General features: G+C 35.4%; 1 protein-coding gene across 7 annotated transcripts in view; it reads right to left on the bottom strand.

The window, feature by feature from the left end:
• PPHLN1 (periphilin 1) overlaps positions 1–27,097 on the bottom strand; it is a 159,581-nt gene that overhangs the window by 54,025 nt on the left and 78,459 nt on the right. For all 7 annotated transcript variants that reach the window (XR_007456643.1, XM_049625314.1, XM_049625308.1 and 4 more), the window contains one exon: positions 11,005–11,145. Coding sequence is in view for 6 of the 7 variants with exons in the window: in XM_049625314.1 (XP_049481271.1) it covers positions 11,005–11,145 (141 nt within the window). In the remaining variant the exon portion in view is untranslated. The remainder of the gene's footprint in view (positions 1–11,004; positions 11,146–27,097) is intronic.

Genomic DNA, 27,097 nt, shown 5'->3' with positions numbered 1-27,097 from the left:
CCCTATTGAGTGTTGGCTGGGCTTAGTAACTACTTCTAACGAATAGATCAAGGTAGAAGTACCAGGCAGTATGTGATTTGAAGAATAGACCAAAAAAGGCAGCAAAGCATCATTCCTTTTCTCTGACTCTTGGGTCTCTAGTTCTAGGAAGGTAACATCTTGTAGAGGTCCACATGGTGAGGAACTGAAACTCGTACCAACAGCCACATGAGCGAGCTTGGAAGTAAATCTTCCAACTCCAGTCACATCTTCAGAGACTACTACAGTCTTCTGATAGCCCTCATTATCATCTGGACAGTAACTTGAGAGATCCTGAGCCAGGATCCCAACAGGCTTTGTTTATTTATTGCATCTGAGAACTTGAGAAAGTGATTCTAAGATTTCTACAGAAGTTCACAGCTCCAAGTACAGGTACTCTTGAAAAACAACAGGGTAGGATGACTTGTTTTACTGGATAAAAAGACTTATTATAAAGCTATGATAACAAAGTGTGATATTACTGCAAAGATCAAGAGACCAATGACATAGAGTCCAGAAAGATTCACATATATATGGACACTTGATTACACAGGTGTCAATGCAGAACAGTAAGGATTGGTCTTGTATAAATGAACTGAGAGTATCAACTGACTTTAACTTGTGCTGGTATCAGTAAATAAATGTATAAAAATGACAAGCTTATTTTAGTATACAATACCTGAGTTAAACAACAGTTAAGAGAAGACAGATGTTATAGGAGGGATCATCTTTTAAAAATGAAAAATGACAGGTGAAGGAAAACTATGAGAGCAATTTGTTTCAGAAATGGGGAGGGAGAGCAGGGAATTCTAAAGAGAGGGAAATATTAACCTTTTAATGGCAATTCCTATATCTAGAAAAACAGATTAGAACCAGTGAAATAAAAAAAAAACAAAAAACAAGCCAAATAGTGGAGCCCCTGGGTGGCTCAGTCGCCTAAGTGTCCAACTCTTGATTTTGGCTCAGGTCATGATCACACTGTCCCTGGGTTTGAGCCCTGCATCTGTCAGCACAGAGCCTGCTTGGGATTGTCTCTCTCTCTGTCCCCATATCCCCTGCTCAGAAAAAAATTAAAAAAAAAAAAAAAAATAGGAAAAAGAAAAAAGAAAAAAAAAAAAAGAAAAAGACATAAGGTCTAAGAGCCCAAATCCCAGCAATGATGAGAAAACAGTCTCTAACCTTAGAGTTAAACTTATATAGATTTGCTATAAATTATTCCTAAGAAATAATTTGAAAGTAGTCAATATTCCAAAGCTACAGAGAAACAGGCAATGTATTTCTTAACACTACCATAACCATTGTACAGTGATTTTCAATATACAAGGGAGTTCAACATACAGTGCTGTTGGTTCTGTGGGAGAACATGTAATTAATCCCATTTAACAAATAAGGAAAAGGGCTCTGAGAAGTTAAAACACAAAGTGGAAACATCCAGTACTTACTATGCTATAATACTTACAAACGTCCTTAATAAGTACTCAGAGACTAAATAAAATTGTCAACTTACAAAAGAGAAAGTGAATAGCAAGACTAAAAAGTCTAGACTACATTAAAAATAAGAAAATTTGGAGCCACTAGAGAAAAATCCTTACCTAATACTTGTTGATAGTGGAGGAGGAGGAGAGGTGAGAGAATGAAGCTTGTGCTCACACTTATGTCATGGGGAACACCTATATTGGAACTACTTTATAACTGGGTACTTTTGAAGTGATGACATTCCCAGGGACAAGGACCAAGATGGCCTCATCTCTTTTGATACTTGTAACACACTAAATATGGTTCTTACAAAGCTTGGTATCTGTACTGCCCAAATTTTATATTTTTTAATGAAAATAATATCTTAACAGAGTTAACAATCTTCATATTTACAGGTTTATATCAGGTATAAAATAACGAAATTAGTTTTTTTTTTTAAGTTTATTCATTTTTGAGAGACAGTGAAAGCCAGAACATGAATGGGGGAGGGGTAGAGAGAGAAAGAGACACAGAATCCGAAGCAGGCTCCAGGCTCTGAGCTGTCAGCGCAGAGCCCAACACAGGGCTTGAACTCACGGACCGCGAGATCATGACCTGAGCCAAAGTCAGACGCTCAACCGAGCCACCCAGTTGCCCCACTAACTTACTTTTAAATGTAAAAGCTGATATGCTTGGTTTTAACATTTCAACTATGATACAAATCACCTTAAGAGACAACTTTTAGATGAAACTCTTAAAATACTTATAAAAATAAACACTTATACTTTAGCAAAAAGTTTCTGTAGTAAGAGTATGACCATATTTTGACAAGTAATTTTCAAAAACCTTGAAATTTGGCCAAAATAAAGGATTTATCTTTAATGTATTTGAGACTAAGAAATTTTTCAAGGGTAAATCTTATGTGAGTGTATTTTACTAAATCTATATATGTAAAGTCTGAACAAGTGGTTGGTAATAATGGATTGTTAAATACAGTAGGGTAGACTTGATGTCTAGACAAGATAGTGGTGAGAGCTGCACTTTTAAGAAGTTCGTTACTTGCTCTGATAAAAAGAGAAAACAAAGAATGTTTCTATTATGTAAGGTTAGCATGAAATGCTTAGATCGTGCATATACAACAATAGAGCTGCCACTGCTTTGAAAACAATTTCATTTTAATCCACTATGTGTTAAAAGCGGATTTTTACCATGTCCCTAACTCTAGTTAACATTTCAGGAAGATGGCACATTTGATTAATCTTCTACCCATTTTACTTTAAACCTAAAACCAAAATATCCTTTATATACTGAGAGAGAAGGAACAAGAGCTAGTGATAGTGCTGAGAATCACCAGGCTGTATAGACAGTGACTGAAACTAGACACTGGAAAATAAAAAAAAAAAAAAAAAAGAGCCACAGATTGAACACTGATTAAATGTGACATCTTATTTACTGAAGAAAACATTTTCTGCACAATTCATTAGCTCAACAAACAGTAATTACTAACTGATGCATAGCAATGGTGTATCTGGGTTAAAAAAAAAACATTTTAATATAAGAGGCTAAAAAAACCAAAATACCTACAAATTTTATACTTAATATGAAATTAGCTACGCATTAACAGTGAATACAGAAGCAGTAATACTTAACTTTGAGTTTTTAATGATTTAGATTAAGAAGGGACCTAAGGTTATCTAGTATAACTTCTTTATTTTGAGGAAAAAGTGAAGAAAAGCTAGTAGTAAGCAGTCCATATGGTCACAAAAAAAGGTTAACACATAGAATTCAAATTAAAGTAAAAATTATGTATTAAGTAGATTGATCTAGATTTACAGTAAAACCTTATTAACCTATAAGCCTAATGACCTAGAGGGGAAACAAAATGATTTCTGAATTAGTTTGATCTTTTTTAACTAAATGGAGTAAGGAAATGACATCTACAATTAAACTATAAATTATCAGATATATAATCTACCCATCTTTCAACAGAGATACTTATTTCAAGGTAGAAATATCAGCATTTTCATAAAACAACATCAGGATAGTGTTAGGATAGATAGCTTTCCAAAACAAAGAGGTTTTAAATTTTTTTTTTTTCAACGTTTTTTTTTTTAATTTATTTTTGGGACAGAGAGAGACAGAGCATGAACGGGGGAGGGGCAGAGAGAGAGGGAGACACAGAATCGGAAACAGGCTCCAGGCTCCGGGCCATCAGCCCAGAGCCTGACGCGGGGCTCGAACTCACGGACCGCGAGATCGTGACCTGGCTGAAGTCGGACGCTTAACCGACTGCGCCACCCAGGCGCCCCACAAAGAGGTTTTAAAAATGAATTTGCCTTCATGGCACTTAAAATTTTTTTTAGTTATTATTCACCAAATAAGACAAAAGAAGAAATGGACTTTTCCCCCTACAAATTATAATTTTCCGTGATTTAAGAAATAGCACAAATGATGCATTTAAAGAATACTTTTAAGCACATCACTACAACTATATTGGTTTAGATTCTATAAATTGCATCTACAAATAATTTTTTAAGTTCACTTATTTACTTTGAGAGAGAAAGCACGAGTGGGAGGAGCAGAGAGGGAAAGAGAATCCCAAGCAAGCTCTACTAATACATTTTTTTTGTAATTTGTTTAATCTTTATTTTTGAGACAGAGAGAGAGAGAGAGAGAGAGAGCGCGCGAGCAGGGGACGAACAAAGAGAGAGGGAGACACAGAATCCAAAGCAGGCTCCAGGCTCTGAGCTGTCAGCACAGAGCCCAATGTGGGGCTCGAAATCACGAACCGTGAGATCATGACCTGAGTTGAAGCTGGACACTTAATCGACTGAACCATCCAGGTGTCCCTCTATTAATAAGATTTTTAAGACAGGTTGACGATGATTGGTATAAGCAAGAAATGAAGCTCTCTGTAATCTCATATATTCCAGTCATTCTTGGCCTGCTGTGAGAATCATGAGAAGTGTTTTGAAACATACAGATTTCATAACACAGGGACTCAGGAATTTATTAACAGACACTTTGGTGATCTCTTATGCAGTCATTAAAACCTACACAGCACTTCACAAGACACAAACCCAAGCATTTGATACCCATCACTAAACTAACTCCTCTCCAAAACTGCTCATTTTAAATGTAATACTCATATATTTTAAAAATACATACACACTTTATTTTTTTTTTAAACGTTTATTTATTTTTGAGACAGAGAGAGACAGAGCATGAACGGGGAGGGTCACAGAGAGAAGGAGACACAGAATCTGAAACAGGCTCCAGGCTCTGAGCTGTCAGCACAGAGCCTGACACGGGGCTAGAACTCACAGACCGTAAGATCATGACCTGAGCCGAAGTCAGACGCTTAACTGACCAAGCCACCCAGGCGCCCCTACATACACACTTTAAAAAAGGTAGAGAAATCAGAGGAACTGTACTTTAAAACATGGTTCACAAGTGATTATAAATATCTACTAATAGGGGACTAGTTATAAACACTGATACAGAATGGATATATTAAACAGGGTGCATGGTAAACTACCACTTGTACTTAAAGGAATAATATGGACACAAGTACAAATTTTTATTTCTACTCATCAGGATCAACTATGATCCAGATCTATGTGTGTATATACATACACAGTATGTGTGTATACATGGTATGCACACACAAATACTACATATAAACTGCGTATACACATACGTATGTATGTTACATAGTGTCATCTATACGCTGGGGAAAGAAACTGGGTAGCTAAGAATTATGAAGAAGGAAACTTCTTTTTCACTGCATAATCTCTTGTGTTCTTTGAAATTTATGCTTGTATATGTTGCTACTTGAAGTCTATACTTCACAGACATTGATGGGCTGAAGGGTATTTACCATAAATCAAATCAAATTACATGATTTTGAGCTTTTAATTCCTAACTAAATCCTTATTACTATCAGTGTATCAACTGTTCTGAAAAAGAAAAACTTTCATAAATATTTGTCACAGGTGATATTTACACAGTGTTTTAACTGTCAAAATTCATCCAACCGAATATTTAGGATCTATGCATTTTATTGCATGTTAATTATACCTCAATTAAAAAATACATAAGATAAAACTTTAGTTTATATAAAATTAAGGGGGTTATAGTTCTCAACCTTTTAGCACATTAGAAAACTATAGAAGAACTTAAGAAAAAATAATCACCTCTTTCTAATTCCTTGTTACTCCAAATATGGTCCACAGACTAGAACAATCAGCATCACCAAGCAGCATGTTAGAAATTCCAATCTCAAGCCCGATCCCAGATTCACAGTGCTTTAACAAGATCCCCAAATGTGCTTTAACAAGATCCCCAAATGATTTCTGTGCATGTTAAAGCTTGAGAAACTCTGATAACCTAATTACCAAAATATTTATGGTAGAAATCCAAGAAGCTCTCCTTTTAAGGAGCCCCCCAGATGTACAACAAAGGTAGAGAGTCACAATATAAGTACTGTGTTTGAGGGTTAAGAGATGGAAAGTTCTTTCTTCAAGACTGTTAGTTTGCATAGCAAAAAGTCCTAATAAACAGCAGTTACTCACTACCTTTAGTAGTTGTTTAATTAGCTAACTGCTTTTCTGCTACTTATGTCTGTCTGTAGGAGGATTTTAGCCACTGTGACATTCATAGTTGTATGGTCTACTAGGCAGAACATGCATATGCATATTATATATACACACATTATGTTATATATACTACATATATGTATATATTATACACACATATTTATATAGATCCACTCAGATTATCTGATTCCATCTGAAGAAAGAAGATAGAAGACTCTAATCCAGATCTTGCCACTGGGGAATTACAAAGATATTTTTAAATATAATTATTTATTTTGCCAGACCTCCAAAAAACAGAGGATCTGATCTCACTGATAGGCTATGTCTAAGCACAATTTTAACAAATCATGAGGGACAAATCTTCAACATGAAAAGCTTCCAAACAGTTAAAGTAAATATTACCTTATCCCCGGGGGTACAATAGAGGGAAGAAGGGCTATGTAATAATACAGATTTCAATTTGTGAGGTTTGTTCAAAGTGCCAATTTTTTAAAAGATTCCTCACTGATAAAATAGCAAGTAGTGGGATGCACTTAATTTCAAATCAAATAATTCAGTAATAGGTATGTGAGGACTTGTGAGATATGACAGTTAAGGGGTTAATGACAAATACCTGAGTCAGATTATGAATCACCCATACTTTTGTAGGTTGTCTATCTAGGAATTACTTATAATGACAGGAGAAATTTTGAAATCTCTCTAAGCTAAGAAGCTAGGAACCTCAAAAAATACTCTGGTAAGTCAATGTGAAAGTGGCCCAAATTGGGTAAGAATGGGTAAATCTAGGGAAATGAGGGTTAAAAAAAAAAATACACACACACACACACACACACACACACACACCATAGGATCCAAAACATAAGGCATAAGGAGGCTAAATGTGCTGTGGCAATAGAATGAATCATCTCCATTAAAGGATACTGAAGTACAAGGGGATGATTCGAATGATCTCTATCTAGCAACACAATATTCAGAGATGCAACCTGATGTCTTCTGGCTCAAGGATTTTAGACTGTGGTTCTCTGTGCATATTTAACTATTAATGTGGGGAGCTTTATCAAAAAGCACCAACATTTCCAACCCTATTAAAATTCTTAAATGTCCAGGATGAGATGGCAATAATGTGGCAAAGAACATGAATATGCTCCCTCACTGAAATGATTCAGATACAATCTACCTCCATATATATATATATGCCCTTAAACATCAAATAGCCACTTTGTAGGCACTTCGAATTAAACCAAATTTTGGCCAAGAGATTAAGTTTATTTTATATTGCAATATAGCCACAAGTTAATGATTTCCTTGGGGTTGAAGCACTGAAGAATCTAATACAGAAACGCTAAAAAAAGTGTGGTAATTTATCTTTACAAGATATCTGAACATACTGCACTTGATATAACAGACAGAAAAAGCAGCTTGGGCATTATACCAATATTTACATTTCTATATTATTCCAAGCCTGAATTGTTGGCCTCATCTATGTGGGCTTTTTTGGATTATTATTTATTTTGTAAAATCATGAAATATTTCAAGCATGTGGAAAAATATAAAGAATAACTCCTGGACAGCTGTGTAACTACTAGCTGGCTTTCTCAAGCCTTTGCATTATTCCTATTCATTTGGCATTTAATCCCTAAAACTAAAATGTGCAGAAGTTGAAAATGAAGAAAACAAGGGGGAAAAAATCCCCTTAAAACTACTTTTTCTTTAAAAAAATTTTTTTTAACGTTTATTTATTATTGAGAGACAGAGAGAGACAGAGCATGAGCATGGGAGGGGCAGAGAGAGGAGGAGACACAGAATACAGAGTAGGCTCTAGGCTCTGAGCTGTCAGTACACAGCCCGAAGCAGGGCTGGAACTCACAAACTGCGAGATCACGACCAGAGTTGAAGTTAGACGCTTAACCGACTGAGCCACCCAAGTGCGCCTTAAAACTACTTTTTCATTTTTAACAATCACTATAACTTTTAGACACAAATTTATCAAATAGTTATATATGATTATTTACTAGCTTTCTGACATTTTTGGAGTTTTTAAGGTTTGATTTTCTTGCCAATATATGTAAACCAAAGTGCTCTATTAAGAACAGAGTTTAGTAACATTATTAAGTACAATAATTTATTTTTAACATATAAAATTATTTATATTTAACATTATTAATTTTTCTGTTTTATAATACTTCTAATAACTATCTTTACTTCTCTAGTCATATCAGAATACAGTAATGTTCTTTTAGATTTTTTAGGTCATCTGTTTTGCTATTAAAATCTCGATATTCTTTAGTGTCAGATTTTTCATGTTTTAGAACAATGGGCAGATGAAATGAGAAATCTAGTCATACTTATAGGTCAAACATATATGGATGGATGTCTATAAAGTACTACACAAACTGATTCCATGCTAAAAATTTTAAGTGTGTACTGTTAAACTAGGCTGTTTATCTGACTGGTAGCTCATCTTTTCAAGATCAAATAAATCAACTATGAATAATAAGAGACAGGAGAAATATTAATAAATGACAACCCCAAATCCTCCTACCCTGCTACTTCAGTCAAATTCTTCTACCAATTATATTTTTAAGAGAAACTCTCCTTTAAATAACTGCTGTTTAACTACTAGGAATTTATCCAAAGGATACAGGAGTGCTGATTCATAAGGGCACTCGTACCCCAATGTTTACAGCAGCACTGTCAACAGCAGCCAAATTATGGAAAGAGCCTAAAATGTCCATCAGCTGATGAATGGATAAAGAAGATGTGGTTTATGTACACAATGGGATACTACTTGGCAATAAGAATGAAATCGTGCCATTTGCAGCAACGTGGATGGAACTGGAAGGTATTATGCTGAGTGAAATAAGTCAGAGAAAGACAGATATCATATGTGTTCACTCATATGTGGAACTTGAGAAACTTAACAGAAGGCCATGGGGAAAGGGAAGGGGTAAAAATAGTTACAAACAGACAGAGAGGGAGGCAAACCATAAGAGACTCTTAAATACAGAGAACAAACTGGGGGTGGATGGGGACGTGGGGGAGAGGGGAAAATGGGTGATGGGCATTGAGGAGGGCACTTGTTGGGATGAGCACTGGGTGTTGTATGTAAATCTACCCCAAAAACCAAGAGCACGCTCTATACACTGTATGTTAGCCAATTTGACAATAAATTATATTAAAATAAATAAATAAACAAACAAACATTAAAAGAATAACTGCGTTTAGGTGGAAAAGAAAAATAGTATAAATCATTCATTCAATAAACACTTATTAAGCACTTACTACAAAGTGCTGGGCCTAGGCACCGTATTAGGTGATCAGGTTAAGATGCAGTGACTTAGTGACTCAGGGGCTATTCAAGGAAGGGTCACTTCTAGGTTTATGACTCTATCCACCATCCAGAGAACAAATATTTCTTTTGAGCCCACTACATGCCAATCATTGTATTAAGTAACGGAGATAAGGGATAGTCACTGCTCTCATGAAGCTTCCATTTAGGAGGGAGACAAACAAATAAAAACATATGTCAAGTAGTAAAAAAATAACCCAAAAACTACAAAGAAAACTAAGAGTAAAAGGACAAAAGGACAGTAATTCTACATAGGATAATGATATTCATATCCATGTTGAAGATACATCTGATGAGCAAACCTTTTATGCTCTCAATTAACTGGTATCTTGTAAGGCACCACTTTCATATCACCAAATTAAACACGATTTTTCTCAGTCTCCATTTTCCTTCTATTCTTCCAAGCATCTGACACTGACACCAAGCATGCTGACCACCTCCAGTTTAAAACTCTACTGGCTTACATGAAACATCCTGTATTTATTAGATTTTTATCCTTTGCCATTGGGGTAGCATCAATATGAGCTGTACAATCACAACCAGGATTTACTTAAGATGTTCTCCTATCCAACCAAGGCAAATAGATTTTAACTGATATGAAAGTGGAAAGTACCCTGAGAAAAGATTTAACTTTATTAATTCCCAATAGGTTTCAGAAGACTATATAACAATATGACATTTACTCAAAGCACTGGAGAGTAACATCAAAAACACTTGTACACACTGAGTAATGTAGAGAATTGTGAAATCACTATATTATATACCTGAAACTAATATAGCACTATATGTTAATTACACTGGGGAAAAAAATACTTATACAACATGTTACATGTTATAAAACCCTTTCAAATTTTATTTACTTCATTTAATCCTCTAAAGTTATAATACACCATGAGGCAGGTAATATTTCCATGTGAAAACATTTTAAATTTTGCTATGTATAATGAGCACATGTGAAGAGGACTGAAGAGAAAATAGTTTTAAATCTTAATAGGTAAGACAAAACCTCTAAACTTATTCCAATCCATAATTATATTTCACACTATATTAAGATATAGCTAGAAGGTTCTGACCTATGATTCCCTAAGCAATCTATTTAATCTATTAAAAACAAGATCCTAACTTTTCAGAATGATATCATTAAAATTAAATCTATATACTTATCCTTTACTTTTTCTTTACTATTTGAAAAATGCTTAGAGTGTAATGAAAAACATAAACATCTGTAATGCCAATATTCTTAAAACAACATCTGCTAACATTTTGGTATATTTAACATTTCTTTCAGCCCATTCCTGTTAATTTTAATAGTTTAATTGCTTCATACTACCATGAATACTGATATTCCTTAAAAAAGAAGTTTGCTTTTTACTTAAAAAATAAAAAAGTAAACAAGAATAGGGGACCAAACTGATCAGTATTACTGTGAAATCAAATTAAGCAATTTTGATATTTTTTTAATTTCAGAATCACAAGTGAAAAAAATCAAAATGACATATTTATTCAATAAATATTTACTATAATTACCATGTGCAAAATGACAGGAACAAAGGATTATATACTTAAAGAAGACTGAATTCTCACCTGTTCAATCTCTTTGGTTTTCGATGCTATTGCTTTAGAGCGGCTGGTTAGCTGACTGTCTTCAAATAATTCCATGCCATCTGTTGCATTTGACTCAGGTTCTTCTGGCTGGTCAATAAACAGTGGTGCTGTGGATCCTGCCTTTGAAAAAAATTAGAAAACCTTAATTACATACAGCATTTCACATGACTGTTTATAGGCCTTAATTGGCACATTATACCAAGAGAAAGTGCTACATTCAACCAGTTTTAAGAAGACACTTTCAATTTCACTCTGCATAATATGTGAGGAGGACCAAAGAGGAAATGATTGCTACTTTTTAAATTTTAGAGAAGACAAAGATTCTAGGCTTATTCCATTCCAAAATTATATTTCACATTACATTAAAATACAGCTAGAAAGTTTTGTCCTGTGGCTTACTCCTTAAGCAATCTATTTAAGAAACAGTGAAGAGAAAAAGTCTAATTGGAAGTGAATGGTATGTGCACACATAAACATATTAAAAAAGAACATGGAAAAGGGTTCTACTTTCAGAAGTTAAAAATACCTTGCTCCTGTAGCAAAAAAAAAAAAAAAAAAATTATCAAAATCACTGAAAAGAAAATCCCCCAAATAATAATCACTATTTTATAGCGACAATTCATTAAATACATAATCCCACAAAAAGTCCATAGCTAACTACTGTACTTTCCAAAAACACTTTTGTGACAAAGAAAAAACTGAAAAAAAAGGGGGAAACAATTATTTAACTACATTCGTTTATTCAAAAATTTACTGTGCGACACGTAAAGCAGCATTATCTACAATAGCCAATTACAAGTAGCCCAAATGTCCACCAAGAGATGAATGGGTAAAGAAGAGGTGGGGTATGTATACAATGGAATATTACTCAGCCATAAAAAAGAGTGCAATCTTGCCATTTGCAACTACATGGATGGAGCTAGAGAGTATTATGCTAAGTGAAATAAGTCGGAGAAAGACAAATAGACAAATACCATGTGATTTCACTCATATGTGGAATTTGAAAAACAAAAATGTAAAAAGGGGAAGAAAAAAAAGAGAGAGACACCAAGAAACAGACTCTTAACTATACAGAACAAACTGATAGTTACCAGAGAGAAGGTAGGTAGGAGACTAGGTTAAACTAGGTTAAACTAGGTTAAACTAGGTGATGGGGATTAAGGAGAGCACTTGTGATGAGTACTGGCCATTACATGGAAGTCTTGAGTCACTATATTGTACACCTGAAACTAATATTACACTGTATGTTAACCAACTGGAATTTTAACAAGAACTTAAAAAAAATGTTACTGTGTGACAGAGAAAGGAATATGGCAGCACAGTAGGAAGACCCTATGCTAGCCACAAATTCAACTAGATAATTATAATCCGAAATACTCCAGAAATCAACCTTAAGATTGGCAGAACAAACTCCACAACTAAAGGTAGAGGAGAGGCCATAATGAAGGAAGTAGGAAGTGCAGAGAGATGGCTTGGGAGAGAAAAGAAGAATGGTGGCTGCTGTGGTAGTGAGGAAGCTATGGTTGCAGAGAAAGGTGACAGACAGACTAACACACAGGGGAGTGCCTGGGAGAAATGAATCCCATAGCAATTGGCTTGGAAAATGAGAGGGGATGAATTTTTTGAGTTCTTGTAACCAGGCTAAAGCCTGGAGTTCTGAAGGTCAGCGAGCTTGACCCTGGGGAAAGCTGTGGGGCATTGGGACTGCTTTTAGAGAGAAGGCAGGGGAAACAGTCCTCGATCATACAGAGGGTAAACAGTGATCTGAAGAGCACCTGGGGCACACAGTGGGTAGGTTATTCCCTCATCTTGGAGTGTGTCCCAGAGAGGCAGCATTCATGAAGAGAACACTCCAGGAAAAAAGGGACAGGCAACCACCTTTTCCCTCCCCAGTCCCTCAGTATAAGCATAGAACCACCTATGAGATCCAGTGCAATGACAATACCGCCTACTTAATTTGCTTACACCAAGGCCTGTTCCTGCACCCCACTGTACTCTGGTAGAACTGCCTTTCCTAGTCACACTTACCTCAGTTCCAGCATCGCAGGCGCCCTTGCCAGAAGACCAGCCCAAACCCCTGCCCACATCCTGTCTCCTGATCAGGGAGTTTTGCAGAGCCTCAGTTCCAGTGCTGGTGGCAACAGGTCTCACATCTAGTTAAAACATGCTACATTCACACCAGGGACTAAACACTACCCACAACAGGCAAAGAGAGTCTCTGCAGATGACTGTCCTAAAGGATAAAAAGGCCAGGAAAAAACAGCAGAGCACATATGAAGCAAACGCTGGAGACAATACTGGAAGAGACAGACCCTGAGCACAGTGGACACTACACACCAGGGCACTCACTACAAGACCTCTTCTTCACAAGACCATTACCTTCAAGAACAGGAAACATAATAGCAAATTTCCTAACACAGAGAAACAGGCACAGAAACTTAGGCAAAATGAAAAGACAGAGGAATCTGTCCCAAATAAAACAAAAGGACAAGGCCATAGCTGGAGAGCTAAGCAAAAGAGAAGCAACATGTCTGATGGACTATTTAAAGCAATGATCATAAGGTTACTCACTGGACTTGAGAAAAGAGTGGAAGACATGGTGAGACCTTTAACAGAGAAACAAAAAAGAAACAATCAGAGATGAAAGGTGCAATAAGCAAGATAGGATATATGCTTGATGCAATGAATAGCAGACTGGAAGAATCAGAGGAATGAATTAATGAGCTAGAAGACAGAGTAATGGAAAGTTAGCAAGATGAACAAAAGACAGAAAGAAGAATTAGGCAAAACGAGAACAGACTTAGGGAACTCAGTGACTCCATCAAAGTAAAAACATTCACATTAGAAGAATTCCAAAGAAGAGAGAGAAAGAGAGGTAGAAATTTTATTTGAAGAGATAATAGCTAGAGACTGTCTTAATCTGGAAAAGGAATAGATATTTAGATCCAGGAGGCACAAACAACCCCCAACAAAATCAACAAAAGCAGACCCACACCAAGACATATTACAATAAAAATCGCAAAATGTACCAAAAAGAAAAAATTTTAAAAGCAGCAATACAAAAGAAGATGGTTACACACAATGGAAACCCCATAAGCCTACCAGGGGATTTTTCAGCAGAAACTTTCCAAGCCAGAAGGGAGGGGTACCATACATACAAAGTGTTGAGTGGGAAAAATCTAGAGCCAAGAATACTCTATCCAGCAAGACTATCATTCAAAATAGGAGGAGATAAAGAGTTTCCTGGACAAAAAGTGAAAAAGTTCATGACCACTAAATCAGTCCTGCATGAAATATTAAAGGGCCTCTGAGTGGAAAGGAAGACCAAAAGTGACACTATGAAGGAAGGAAACACAAAAGCAGTGAAAATGACTATTTTTGTAAATATCAGTCAAGGAACTCACAAAATAAAAGGATGTAAAATAGGACAACATATCAAAATGTAAGAGTGAAGAATGAGTTCAAACTTAACCGCTGAGTTAACACAGACTGCTATATGCAGAATATGTTATAAACAAACCTAATGACAACCACAAATCAAAAAGTACTAATATATATGCAAAGAATAAAGAAAAATGCAAATATATCACTAAAGAAAACAAGCAAACCATGAGAAAGACAAGACAGGATCAGAGAAAATCTTCAGAAACAACCACAAAAGAGGTAATAAAATAGCAACACGTATAAATCAATAATTACTTTGAATATAAATGGAATATAAATCAAAAGACACAGAGTAACAGAATGGCTAAGAAAACAAGACCCATCTATATGCTGCTTACAAGATACTCATTTTAGACCTAAATACACCTGCAGATTGAAAGTGATAGGATGGAGAAACACTTATCATGCAAACAGAGGTCAAAAGAAAGCCAGAATAGCAATATTTATATCTGACCAAATAGACTATATTTTTAACTTCATTTGTTTTAAGTTTACTTATTTGAGGGAGACAGAGACATCACGAGTAGGGGAGGGGCAGAGAGAGGAAGAGAGAGGAAGAGAGAGAAAATCCCAAGCAGGCTCCGAGCTGGAGCACAAAGCCTGATGCAGGACTTGAATCTATGAAGCCGTGAGATCATGACCTGAGCCAAAACCAAGAGTCAGACACTTAACCGAATGGGCCACCCAGGCACCCCTATTTATTTTTATTTGAGAGAGAGAGAGAGAGAGAGAGAGAGAGAGAGAGGGGGAATGAATGAATGAATGTGAGTGGGAGAGAGGGGCAGAGGAAGGGAAAGAATTTTAGCAGGCTCCACACTTAGCATGGAGTGCAATGTAGGGTTCAATCCCACAACCCTGGGATCATGAACTAAGACAAAATTAAGGTCAGATGTTCAACTGACTGAGCCACCCAGGAGCCCCAGACAAAGAGACTTTAAAACAAAGACTTTAAGAAGAGACAAAGAGGGATGCTATATAACTATAAAGGGGACAATACAACAAGATGTAACAATTGCAAATATTTATGCCTCCAACATGGAAGCACCCAAATATATGAAACAGTTAATAGCAAACATAAAGGAACTAATAGATAATAACACCATAAATGTAAGGGACTTTAAAACCCGCTTACATCAACAGACAGGTCATCTGAACAGAAAATCAACAAGGAAACAATGGTTTTGAGCAACACACTGGATCAGATGGATTTATTCAGAACATTACATCCTAAAAATACAGAATACACATTCTTTTCAAGTACACTTGGAACATTCTGTAGAACAGATTATATAATAGGCCATAAAAGAAGCCTCAACAAACTCAGAAAGATAAAATTATACCACACATCTATTTTGACCACAGTGCTATAAAATTAGAATCAACCACAAGAAAAACTCTGGAAAGAACACAAACTACATGGAGGTTAAAGAACATGCTACTGAACAATGAATGGGCCAACCTGGAAATAAATAAAAAAGTACACGGAAATACACAATGGTTCAAAAGCTTTGAGATGCAGCAAGAGTGATTGTAAGAGGGAAGTTTACAGCAATACAGGCCTACCTATGGAAGCCAAAATAATCTCAAATAAACAACTTAAACCTAAAGAAACTACTAAAAGAACAACAACAACAAAAAAAACTAAAACCAGCAGAAGGAAAGAAATAATAAAGATTTGAGCAGAAATAAATGACACAGAAACTAAAAAAAACCAACAGAACCTAGATCATTGAATCCAGGAACTATTCCTTTGGGAGAAAAAAAAAAAACAATAATCAATGAAATTGATAAACTTCTAGTCAAACTTATCACAGAATAGTATGAAAAAAAGTATATGCCAACAACCAAGACAAAATGGATAAATTCGTAAAAACATATAACCTACCAAAACTGAAAGAAAATTTGAAAGAACAATTACCAGCAAAAAAAGTGATTCCATAAACAAAAACTCCCAACAAACAGAAGTCCAGGACCAAATGACTTCACAAGTGAATTCTACCAAATATTTAAAGAAGAGTTAATACCTGTTTTTCTCAAACTATTCCAAAAAATATAAGAGGAAGGAAAACTTCAAAATTCATTCTATGAAGCAAGCATTACCCGGAAATCAAAACCAGATAAAGATACCACAAAAAAAGAAAACTACTGGCCAATATCTCTGATGAATGTAGATGCAAAAATCCTCAACAAAATATTAGCAAACCAAATCCAAGAATACATTTAGAAGATCATTCACCATAATCAAGTGCGATTTATTCCCCTTGTACATCACAGGAGTGGTTTGATATTTGCAAATCAATCAACGTGATACATAACATCAATAGGCACAGAAAAGGCATTTGACAAAGTACAACATCCATTCATGATAAAAAGCCTCCACCAAGTAGGTTTAGAGGGAAAATACCACAATGAGATAAAGGCCAGATATGAAAAACTCACAGCTGACATTATCCTCAATGGGGAAAAACAGAGCTTTTCTCCTAAGGTCAGGAACAAGACAAGGATGTCAATTCTCACAACTTTTATTCATCATAGCACTGGAAGTTCTAGCCACAGCAATCAGACAACAAAAAGAAATAAAAGGCATCCAAATTGGTAGGGGAGAAGTAAAACTTTTCATAATTTGCAGATGATATGATACTATACATAGAAAATCTGAAAGACTCCACCAAAAAACTACTAAAACTGATAAATGAATTCAGTAAGGTTGCAGGATACAAAATCAATGTACAGAAATCCACTGCATTTCCATTTACGTAATAATGAAGCAGCACAACGAAACCAGAATAATTCCATTTCCAATTATACCAAAAATAATAAAATACCTGAGAATAAACTTAACCAAAAAATGAAAGACCTGTACTAAAATATAAGACACTGATGAACAAAATTAAAGACACAAAAATATGCAAAGACATTTTATGCTAATGGATTGGAGGAACAAGTATTGTTAAAATATCTATACTACTGAAAGCAATCTACAGATTTAATGCAATCCCTATCAAAATAGCAACAGCATTTTCCACAGAACTAGAACAAACAATCCTAAAATTTTTATGGAACCACAAAAAAGAAAAGAAAAGAAAAGAAAAGAAAAGAGAAAAGAAAAGAGAAAAGAAAAGATCCAAATAGCCAAAGCACTCTTAAAATTTTAAGAAAAACAAAGCTGGAGGTATCTCAATTCCAGATTTCAAGTTGTATTACTGTAATCAAAATAGTATGGTACTGTTACAAAAACAGACGTATAGATCAATGGAACATAACAGAAAACCTAGAAAAATAAATATGATCAATTAATCTTCAACAAAGCAGGAAAGAATATCCAATGGGAAAAAGACAGTCTCTTCAACAAATGGTGGTAGGGAAAGTAGACAGTGACATGCAAGAGAATGAAACTGAACTCTTTCTTAAACCATACACAAAAATAACTTCAACATGCAAAAATAAACTACTGGGAATATATCAAAATAAAAAGCTTCTACACAGCAAAGGAAACAATCAACAAAACAAAAAGGCAGGGGCACCTGGATGGCTCAGTCAGTGAAGTGTCCATCCTTGACTTAAGATTTCACGGTTTGTGGGTTCCAGCCCTGTGTCGGGCTCTGTGCTGACAGCTCAGAGCCTGGAACCTGCTTCAGATTCTGTGTCTCTCCCTTTCTCTGTCCCTCCCCCGCTCGCTCACTCTCTCTCAAAACTAAACATTAAAAAAAAAATTAAAAAAAAAAACTAAAAGGCAAACTACTGAATGGGAGAATATATTTGCAAATAACATATCTGATAAAGGGTTACTATCCAAAATACATAAAGAATTGATACAACTCAACACATTATAAAAACAAATAATCCAATTAAAAATGGGTAGAAGGCAGGAACAGATGTTTCTCCAAGGAAGACATCCAGATGGCCAACAGACACATGGAAAGATGTTCAACATCATTCATTATAAAGAAAATGCAAATCAAAACTACAATGCAGTATCATCTCACCCCTGTCAGAATGGCTAAAATCAATGACACAAGAAACAACAGGTGTTGGCAGGGATGTGGAGCAAAAGGAACACTCATCTACTATTGGAATACAAACTGGTACAGCCACTGTGGAAAACAGTATGGAGGTATGCACTACTCGGTATTTACAAAAGTGCTAATTCAAAGGGATACATGTACCCCTATGTTTATAGTAGCATTATTTACAATAGCTAAGATATGGAAGCAGCCCAAGCGTCCATGTACTGATGAATGGATATAGAAGATGGGGTACATATGTGCAATGGAGTATTATTCAGCCATAAAGAAGAATGAAATCTTGCCATATGCAACAACATGGATGGAGCTAGAGTGTATAATGCTAAATTAAGGAAGTCAGAGAAAAACAAATACCATATTATTTCACTCATATGTAGAATTTAAGAAACAAAACAAATGGGCAAAGGGGAAAAAAGGGAAAAAGAGAGAGAGACAGAAAGAAAGAAAGAAAGAAAGAAACAAACAAACAAACAAACAAACAAACAAACAGACTGTTAACTATAGAGAACAAACAATCTGATGGTTACCGGAGGGAAGGTGGGTGGGGGGATGGATTAAATAGGTGATGGGGATTAAGGAGCGCACTTGTCATGATAAACACCAAGTGATATATGAAAATGTTGCATCACTATATTGTACACCTGCAAGTAAAATAACACTGTAAGTTAACTAACTGGAATTAAAATAAAAATTTTTTTAGAAAATTAATAAAAAAATTTACTATATGACAAATACCAAACACTGTTCCAGGAACAGTGGATACATCAATGAACACAACAGAGCAAAGTTCTTGCCTCCATGTAACTTGCAGTAAGCAATGACTTAGAGTAAACTGTAAAGTCTGAGCTCATATATTCTACTGCCGCATATGTTAGGTAGGTGGGAAATGAGAGGGAAAAAAAGAAATAGAACATATTTCAAAAACTGAATTTTAAAAAATTAAGTAGTGGCAAAAAGCAGTAGGTTTAGTGAAGTCACAAGATATATATTAATGAGTGGTAATTTTCACTAGGAAAAGCACATCAACTCCTAGTGTATTGGGAGTGTATACTGCCACAACTTCTTTACACAGTAATCTGGCAGCATGTATTGCAATTTAGTACATGCGCCTTTCACCCAGCAATTTCACCTCTAGAAACTTAGTCTACAGATACCAACATGAGCAACAGATACTAACATATGGCTGCCACTTATAGCAAATGACTGAAAACAACCTACATGTCCATCATTAGGACAAATAAATTATCCAGTATGTAGAACTATGGGATATTAAGAAATCATCTAAAAGAGTAACAGCCTATAATTGTTGTATAATGCACTCTAATTTTTCTCCTGGAACATTCTGGAGGTCATTCATTTCCTATCAATATACTGCCAACTGTGTAAAAAAAGAGAGAGAGGAAGTATGTGTATATGTACATTTATGCATATACATATATATATGTACATACACACACACACACACACACACACACACGAAGGATCTCTGGAAGGATGCTATCTATGGGGAAAAATGTAAAAAAAAAAGGGGGGGGGGCGGGTGGTGGTTGGCTCAATAGGAATAACTTAGAAGTAAGGAGTAGGATGGAAGGGAGATGCTACACATTTTTGTGACATTTGAATTTCTGACATGTAGATGTATAATCTACTTTTTTTAAAACCTGGTTTTCACAAGTCTAAGTTATATATTTTAAGAGATTTCAACTGAAAATATACCAATCACTTATGGAAGAAAGCAGTGAAAATCAGGGAAGATGCCACAATAGAAAGCTTCAGAAATCTGTCTCCTAACATAAACAACAACTGCACTGGAAAACGTTGTCTGATGTAACTATTCTGGAACTCTGGATTCTCCTGAAGGTTTGCAACTTCCAGAGGAATACACGGGAGGTAAACTGAGGTTAATTTCAGTTCTTGCCACAATAGCAGCTATCCATCCCAACCCTCAGCCACTTGGTGGGTAGGTACCTGAGGTTGGGCAAAAAGGACCCCATTTTCCAAACATCAGGAATCTGTGCTCTGATCACTGATTGGGGCTTGTGATCACAAAGGAGTAAACAGCCATTGCTCATATCTCCTACTATTGTTTCAAACCCCTCCTATTATGGCTGAAGTGACTCCCGTGAATTAAGCTGCCAGTACCCTTTTTCCTTTATTTTTCACTTCTTCACCTTTTGAAAGTTAGATGTTAATATTAGGACATTAACCCTGCTTATATGGGGCAAGTTAAAAAGTGACTGTACATTCTAAGACTCAGAAAGGACTTTAAACTGACACCTAGACTCATCCTCAGCACACAGACACCACACAACAATAGAAAGGGGTGTGGGGAGAATATCTGATTTCTGGAATTATCGGTTATTAGATTCAAATGCCTACTGTTCAAAAAAATCACAAGGCATACAAAGAAAGAAGAAAGTAAGGCCCATTTGAAGGAAAAAATAAATCAATAGAAACTGTCTCTGAAACAGACCTAACAATAGGTCTACCAGAAAATAAATTTTAAACTATGGTCTCAGGAAGCCTGGCTAGCTTAGTCGATAAAACATGCAACTCTTTTTTTTTTTTTTTTTTAAGTTTATTTATTTATTTTTAGAGACAGAGACAGAGGGAGAAGGGGAGGGGCAGAGAGGGGGAGGGAGAGAATCTCAAACAGGCTCCACACTGTCAGCACATAGCTTGATTCGGGGCTTGAATCCACAAACCATGAAACCGTGACCTGAGCCAAAACCAGCTTAACTACTGAGCCACCCAGGCACTCCAAGCATGCAACTCTTGATCTCAGGGCTGTAGGTTCAATCCCCATGTTGGGTGTAGAGATTACTTAAAAATAAAATCTAAAAAAACACAACACAACAAAACTACTGTCTCCAGTTGCTCAAAGAACTAAAGAATGTTGTGAAGAAAGCCAAGAAAATGTGTGAAGAAAACAGAAATACCAATGAAGAGACAGAAAACCTAAAAAGACACCTAAAAGAAATCACAAAGCTAGGAAGTACAATAGCTGAAATGAAAATTTTGTTACAGGGATTCAAAGGCAGATTTGAGTAGGCAGAAGAATCAGTGAACTTGCAATGGAAATTGTGGAGTCTGAGAAACAAAATGAAAGAAGATTAAAGAAAGGTGAACAGAGCCTAAGGAATCTGTTGGGACACCACCAAGTGGACCAAAATATGCACTATGGGAGTCCTAGAAGAGGAAAGTAGCAGAAAATATTTGAATAAATAATGGCTAAAAACTTCAAATCTGATGGACGACTTAAATATAAACATCCAAAGAAGCTTAACAAAACCTAAGTTAGGTGAACTCAAGACTCACACCAAAATACATCATAATCAAATTTTCAAAAGACAAATAAAAGGGAGACTCTTGAAAGCAGTGAAAAGCAAACTCATCATATACAAGAAAAAAATCATTTTCTCATACATGGAAGGTAAAAAAAAAAAATAGATTTCTCAGCAGAAACTTTGAAGGCAATATTACAGTAGGCCCATATTCAAAGTACAGTTGATCCTGAACAACATGGTGATTGGAGGGCTAACCCAGTCAAAAATCCACGTATAACTTTTGACTCTCCAAAATCAACTAATAGCCTACTGTTAATCAGATGCCTTAATAACACAAACTGTCAATTAGCACATATTTTGTAAGTTGTATGTATCATACACTGTATTCTTATAATACCTAATTCTTATAACAACTTTTTTTTTTTTTTTTTGTATTTCTATGCTATACGGTTTGTCTGCGAGCCTTTTCAAATTGATGCAAATCTCCTGGGGCACCTGAGTTGCTCAGTCGATTGAGCATCTGACTCTTCATTTCAACTCTCGTCATGCTCTCATGGTTTATGAGTTCGAGCCCTACAATGGGCTCTGTGCCAACAGCACACGGCCTGCTTGGGATTCTCTGTCTCCCTCTCTCTCTGCCTCTCCCCCTCTCTCTCTTGCTCTCTCTCAAAAATAAGTAAAAATAGACATTTAAATTGTTACAAATCTCCAAAGTGTCTTCCAACACACTTACTGAAAAATATCCACATATAAGTGGACCTGTGCCGTTCAAAGCCATGTTGTTCAAGAATGACTGTAATAAAAGAAAAACTGTCAACTGAGATTCCTATATCCAACAAAACTATCCTTGAAAAAAGGGTAAGAAATCAAGCCATTTTCAGATTAACAAAAGTTCAGGGAGTTTATGACTAAATCTGCCCTGCAAGGAATGCTCAAGGGGATCCTCCAAGGTGAAATGAATGTACACTAGGCAGTAATTTGAAGTCTTTCAGAGAAATAAAGATCTCAATAAAGATAAATACCTGGACAATTATAAAAACTAATATTACTGTACCAATGCTTTGCAATTGTTTTTTTTTGTTTTGTTTTCTACACATGATTTAAGAGACTAATACATTTAAAGGACACTATTGGTGTAAAAGCTAGTACTACTATAACCTTGGTTTATAACTCCAAATCTTGTTTTCTAGATAACTTAAGAGACTACTGCATTTAAAACAATTATTAGTATTAGTTCACATTTTGGGGATGCAATGAATCAAGATGTAATTTTGTGATATCAACAACCAAAAGGCATGGAGATGGAGCTGGAAAGGAACAGAGTTTTTGTATGTTATTGAACTTAAGCTGATATAAATACAAATTAGTGTTATAACTTTAGGATGCAAATGTAATCTTCATGGTAACCATAAAGAAATAGGTACAGGATATACACAACGGGCACCTGGGTGGCTCAGCCGGTTAAGCATCTGACTCTTGATTTCAACTCAGGTCATCTCACAATCGTGAGAACAAGTCCTGCATCAGGATCTGTGCTGAGTATGGAGCCTGCTTTAGATTCTCTCTCTCCCTCTCAACCTAACTTTACAACTTAAGGAACTAGAAAAACAGAAAAATCATAACTAAACCCAAAGATACCAGAAGGAAAGAAATATTGAAGGAAACAAATATTATATATTTTTAAAAGAATACATACAAAAGGAAATTAAGAAGGAACTTAAAAATTTCACTGCCCACCAAAGAACACAACAAAAATCAATTAAAAACAAAAGAAACCAGAATGCAGGAAATGAGGGACAAAAAAGCTACAGGGCATACAGAAAACAAATAGCTCAATGACAGAAGTTGAGTCCCTTCTTCTCAGTAATTATTTAATGGATTAAACCTTCCAATCAAAGGGCAGAGGTTGGCAGAGTAGATAAAAACACAGGATCCAACTACATAATGTCTATAAGAGACTTACTTTAGACTCAAAGACACAAACATGTTGAAAGCAAAAGGATACAAAAAGATAGCCCATACAAATAATAACTATAAGAAAGTAGGTCTGGTTACACTAATATCAGACAAAACAGACTTTATGTCAAAAAAGGTTACAAGAGACAAGAGTATATTAATAAAAGGTCCAATACAGCAAGAAGATATAACAACTATAAACATCTATGGACCTAAGAATAGACCATCAAAATATATGAAGCAAAAAACTGAAAGAAATGGAGAAATAAAAGTTATACAGTAACAATTGGAGACTTCAATACCCTTGTCACAGTAATGGACAGAAAAACCAGATATAAGGTAGTGAAACAGAGGACTTAAATAAAACAATATACAAAGTAGATCTAACAGACATACAAGAAACACTCTACCCAACAACAGAATACATTCTTCTCAGGCGCAGGAGACATTTGCCAGGATAGACTATGTGTTAGGCCACACACTAAATGTCAATAGATTTAAAAAGTAAACTGGAAAATGCACAAAATTGTGGAAATTTAAGAACACACCTTTAAACAATAGACCAAAGAAGAAATTATACTGAAAGCAGGAAATGCTTAAGAAACAAATGAAAATACCATGTACAAAAACTTATGAGAAGTAGCAAAGCAGTGCTAAGGGAGAAATTAATGGCTATAAACACTTATATTAAACAAGAATGAGTTCAAATCAACAACCTAACTTTACAACTTAAGGAACTAGAAAAACAGAAAAATCAGAACTAAACCCAAAGATACCAGAAGGAAAGAAATATTAAAGATTAGAGCAGAGATAAATGAAGTAGATAGAAAACAAAAGAAAAAAAACAAAAAACAAAAGTTGGTTCTTCGAAAAGATCAACAAAATTGACAAACCTTTAGTTAGATGGACTAAGAGAAGACTCCAATTACTAAAATCAGAAATAAAAGTGGGAACATTACTACCAATCCTACAGAAATAAAAAGAATTATTAAGAGAGTACTATGAACAAGTGCATGCTGACAAAAAGGATAACCTAGGTAAAATGGAAAAATTCCTAGAAACACAAAACCTACCAAAACTAAATCAAGAAGAAATATAAAACCTAAACAGACTTGAAACTTGTAAGGAAACTGAATCAGTAATCAAAATCCTCCCAACAAAGAAAAGCCATGGACCTTATGGCTTCACCGGTTCTACTAAACATATAAAGAACTAATACCAAGCTGGGCGCCTGGGTAACTCAGTCAGTTAAGCTTCTGACTTTGGCTCAGGTCATGATCTCGAGGTTTGTGGGTTTGAGCCCTGGGTCAGGCCCTGTGCTGACAGCTTAGAGCCTGAAGCCTGCTTCAGATTCTGTCTCCCGTACTCTACCCCTCCCCCACTCACAATATGTCTCTTGCTGTCTCTCAAAATTAAATGTTAAAAAAATAGTAATAATAATAAATTAATAAAGAACTAATACCAAGCCTTTAAAAACTCTTCCAAAACTGAAGAGGAAGGAATTCTTCCTAACTCATTCTATGAGGACATTACCCTGATACAAAGCCAGACAAAGACACAACAACAAACAGTCCAATATCCCTTAGGAACACTGATGCAAAAATATCTCAACAAGACACTAGCACAAGGAATTCAGCAGCATAAATTCAGCAGCATATAAAAAAGATTATATACATCATTACCAAGTGGCATTTATGCCTGAAATGCAAGGGATGATTTAACATAGGGAAACTAATGAGTGTAATACTCCACATCATCAGAATAAAGGGAAAAAGCTACATGATCATCTCAATTGATACAGAAAAAGTATCTGACAAAATTTAACACCTTTTCATGATGAAACACTCAACAAACTAGGAATAGAAGTAAACCATCTCAAAATAATAAAAGTCATATCTGAAAAAACTACAGCGAACATCACACTTGATACTGAAAGGCTAAAAGATTTTTCTTTAAAATCATGAACAAAGCAAGGATGCTTGCTTTCATCACTTCTATGCAAAACAGTACTGGGAGTTTTAGCCAGAACAGTTAGGGGAGGGGGGTGGTAGGAAAGGAGAAGAAAGGAAAGGTACGCAAATTAGAAAGGAATAAGTAAAATTATCTCTGTTTGCAGATATGACCTTATATGTAGAAAACCCTAAAGATTATGCACACACACCCTGATAAATGAATTCAGCAAAGTAGCAAGGTACAAACTCAGCACACAAAAATTAATTGTGTTTCTATAGATGAACAATGGAATTATCTGAAAAGGAAATTACAAAACAATTCCATTTACAATAGTATCAAACAGAATAAAATACTTAGGAACTGGCGTGCCTGGGTGGCTCAGTCAGTTAAGCATCCAACTTTTGATTTTGGCTCAGGTCATGATCTCATGGTTTGTGAGTTCAAGCCCTGCATTCTCCTTCTCCCTCTCTCTCTCTGCCCCTCCCCTGCTCTCTCTCTCTCTCTCTCTCTCAAACATAAATAAATAAACTAAAACAAACAAACAAACAAACAAAAACAACTTAGGAATTAACCAAGGAGATGAAAAACTTATATAATGAAAACAACAAAAACACTGCTGAAAGAAGACATAAATAAATGGAAACACATCCCACGTTCACACAATGAAAGACAGTATTGTTAAAATGTCAATACCATCCAAAGCAATGTACAGATTCAAGGCAATCCCTACCAAAATCCCAATGGGATTTTCTGCAGAAATTAAAACAAAACGAAAAAAACCCAACTCTACAAAAATTTGTAAGGAATCTCATGGGACTCTAGATAAGCAAAATAAACCTTGAAAAAAAAAGAGCAAAAGTAGAAGACCTATACTTCCTATTTCAAAACTTACTACCAAGGTCCATTAATCAAATCAGTGTAATACTGGCATACAGACAGATATATATAGAACAGAGAGTCCAGAAATAAGTCTTCTTACATACGTCAAATGATTTTTAACAAAGATAACCAAGACCATTCAATGGGAAAAATACAGTCTTTTCAACAAGTGAAACTGGGAATACTGGATATCCACATGCAAAAGAATGAAGCTGGATCCTTACCTAACACCATCTACAAAAATTAACTCACAATGGATCAAGGACCTAAATGTAGGACCGAAAACAATAAAACTCTTAGAAGAAAACATAGGACAAAAGCTTCATGACTTTAGCTTTGCCAATGATTTCTTCTACATGACACCAAAGGCACAGGTAACCAAACAGAGAGAGAGAGAGAAAGAAAGAGAAAAAACTTGGACTTACTGAAAAATGTAAAATTTTGCTTATTAAATAACACTATCAACAGAGTAAAAAAGTAACCCATAGAATGGGAGAAATATCTGTAAATCATGTATCTGATAAGGGG

Source organism: Panthera uncia, chromosome B4 (genome assembly GCF_023721935.1).
Source record: "Panthera uncia isolate 11264 chromosome B4, Puncia_PCG_1.0, whole genome shotgun sequence".
Taxonomy (NCBI): domain Eukaryota; kingdom Metazoa; phylum Chordata; class Mammalia; order Carnivora; family Felidae; genus Panthera; species Panthera uncia.
This window is presented reverse-complemented; position numbering and strand designations above follow the sequence as displayed.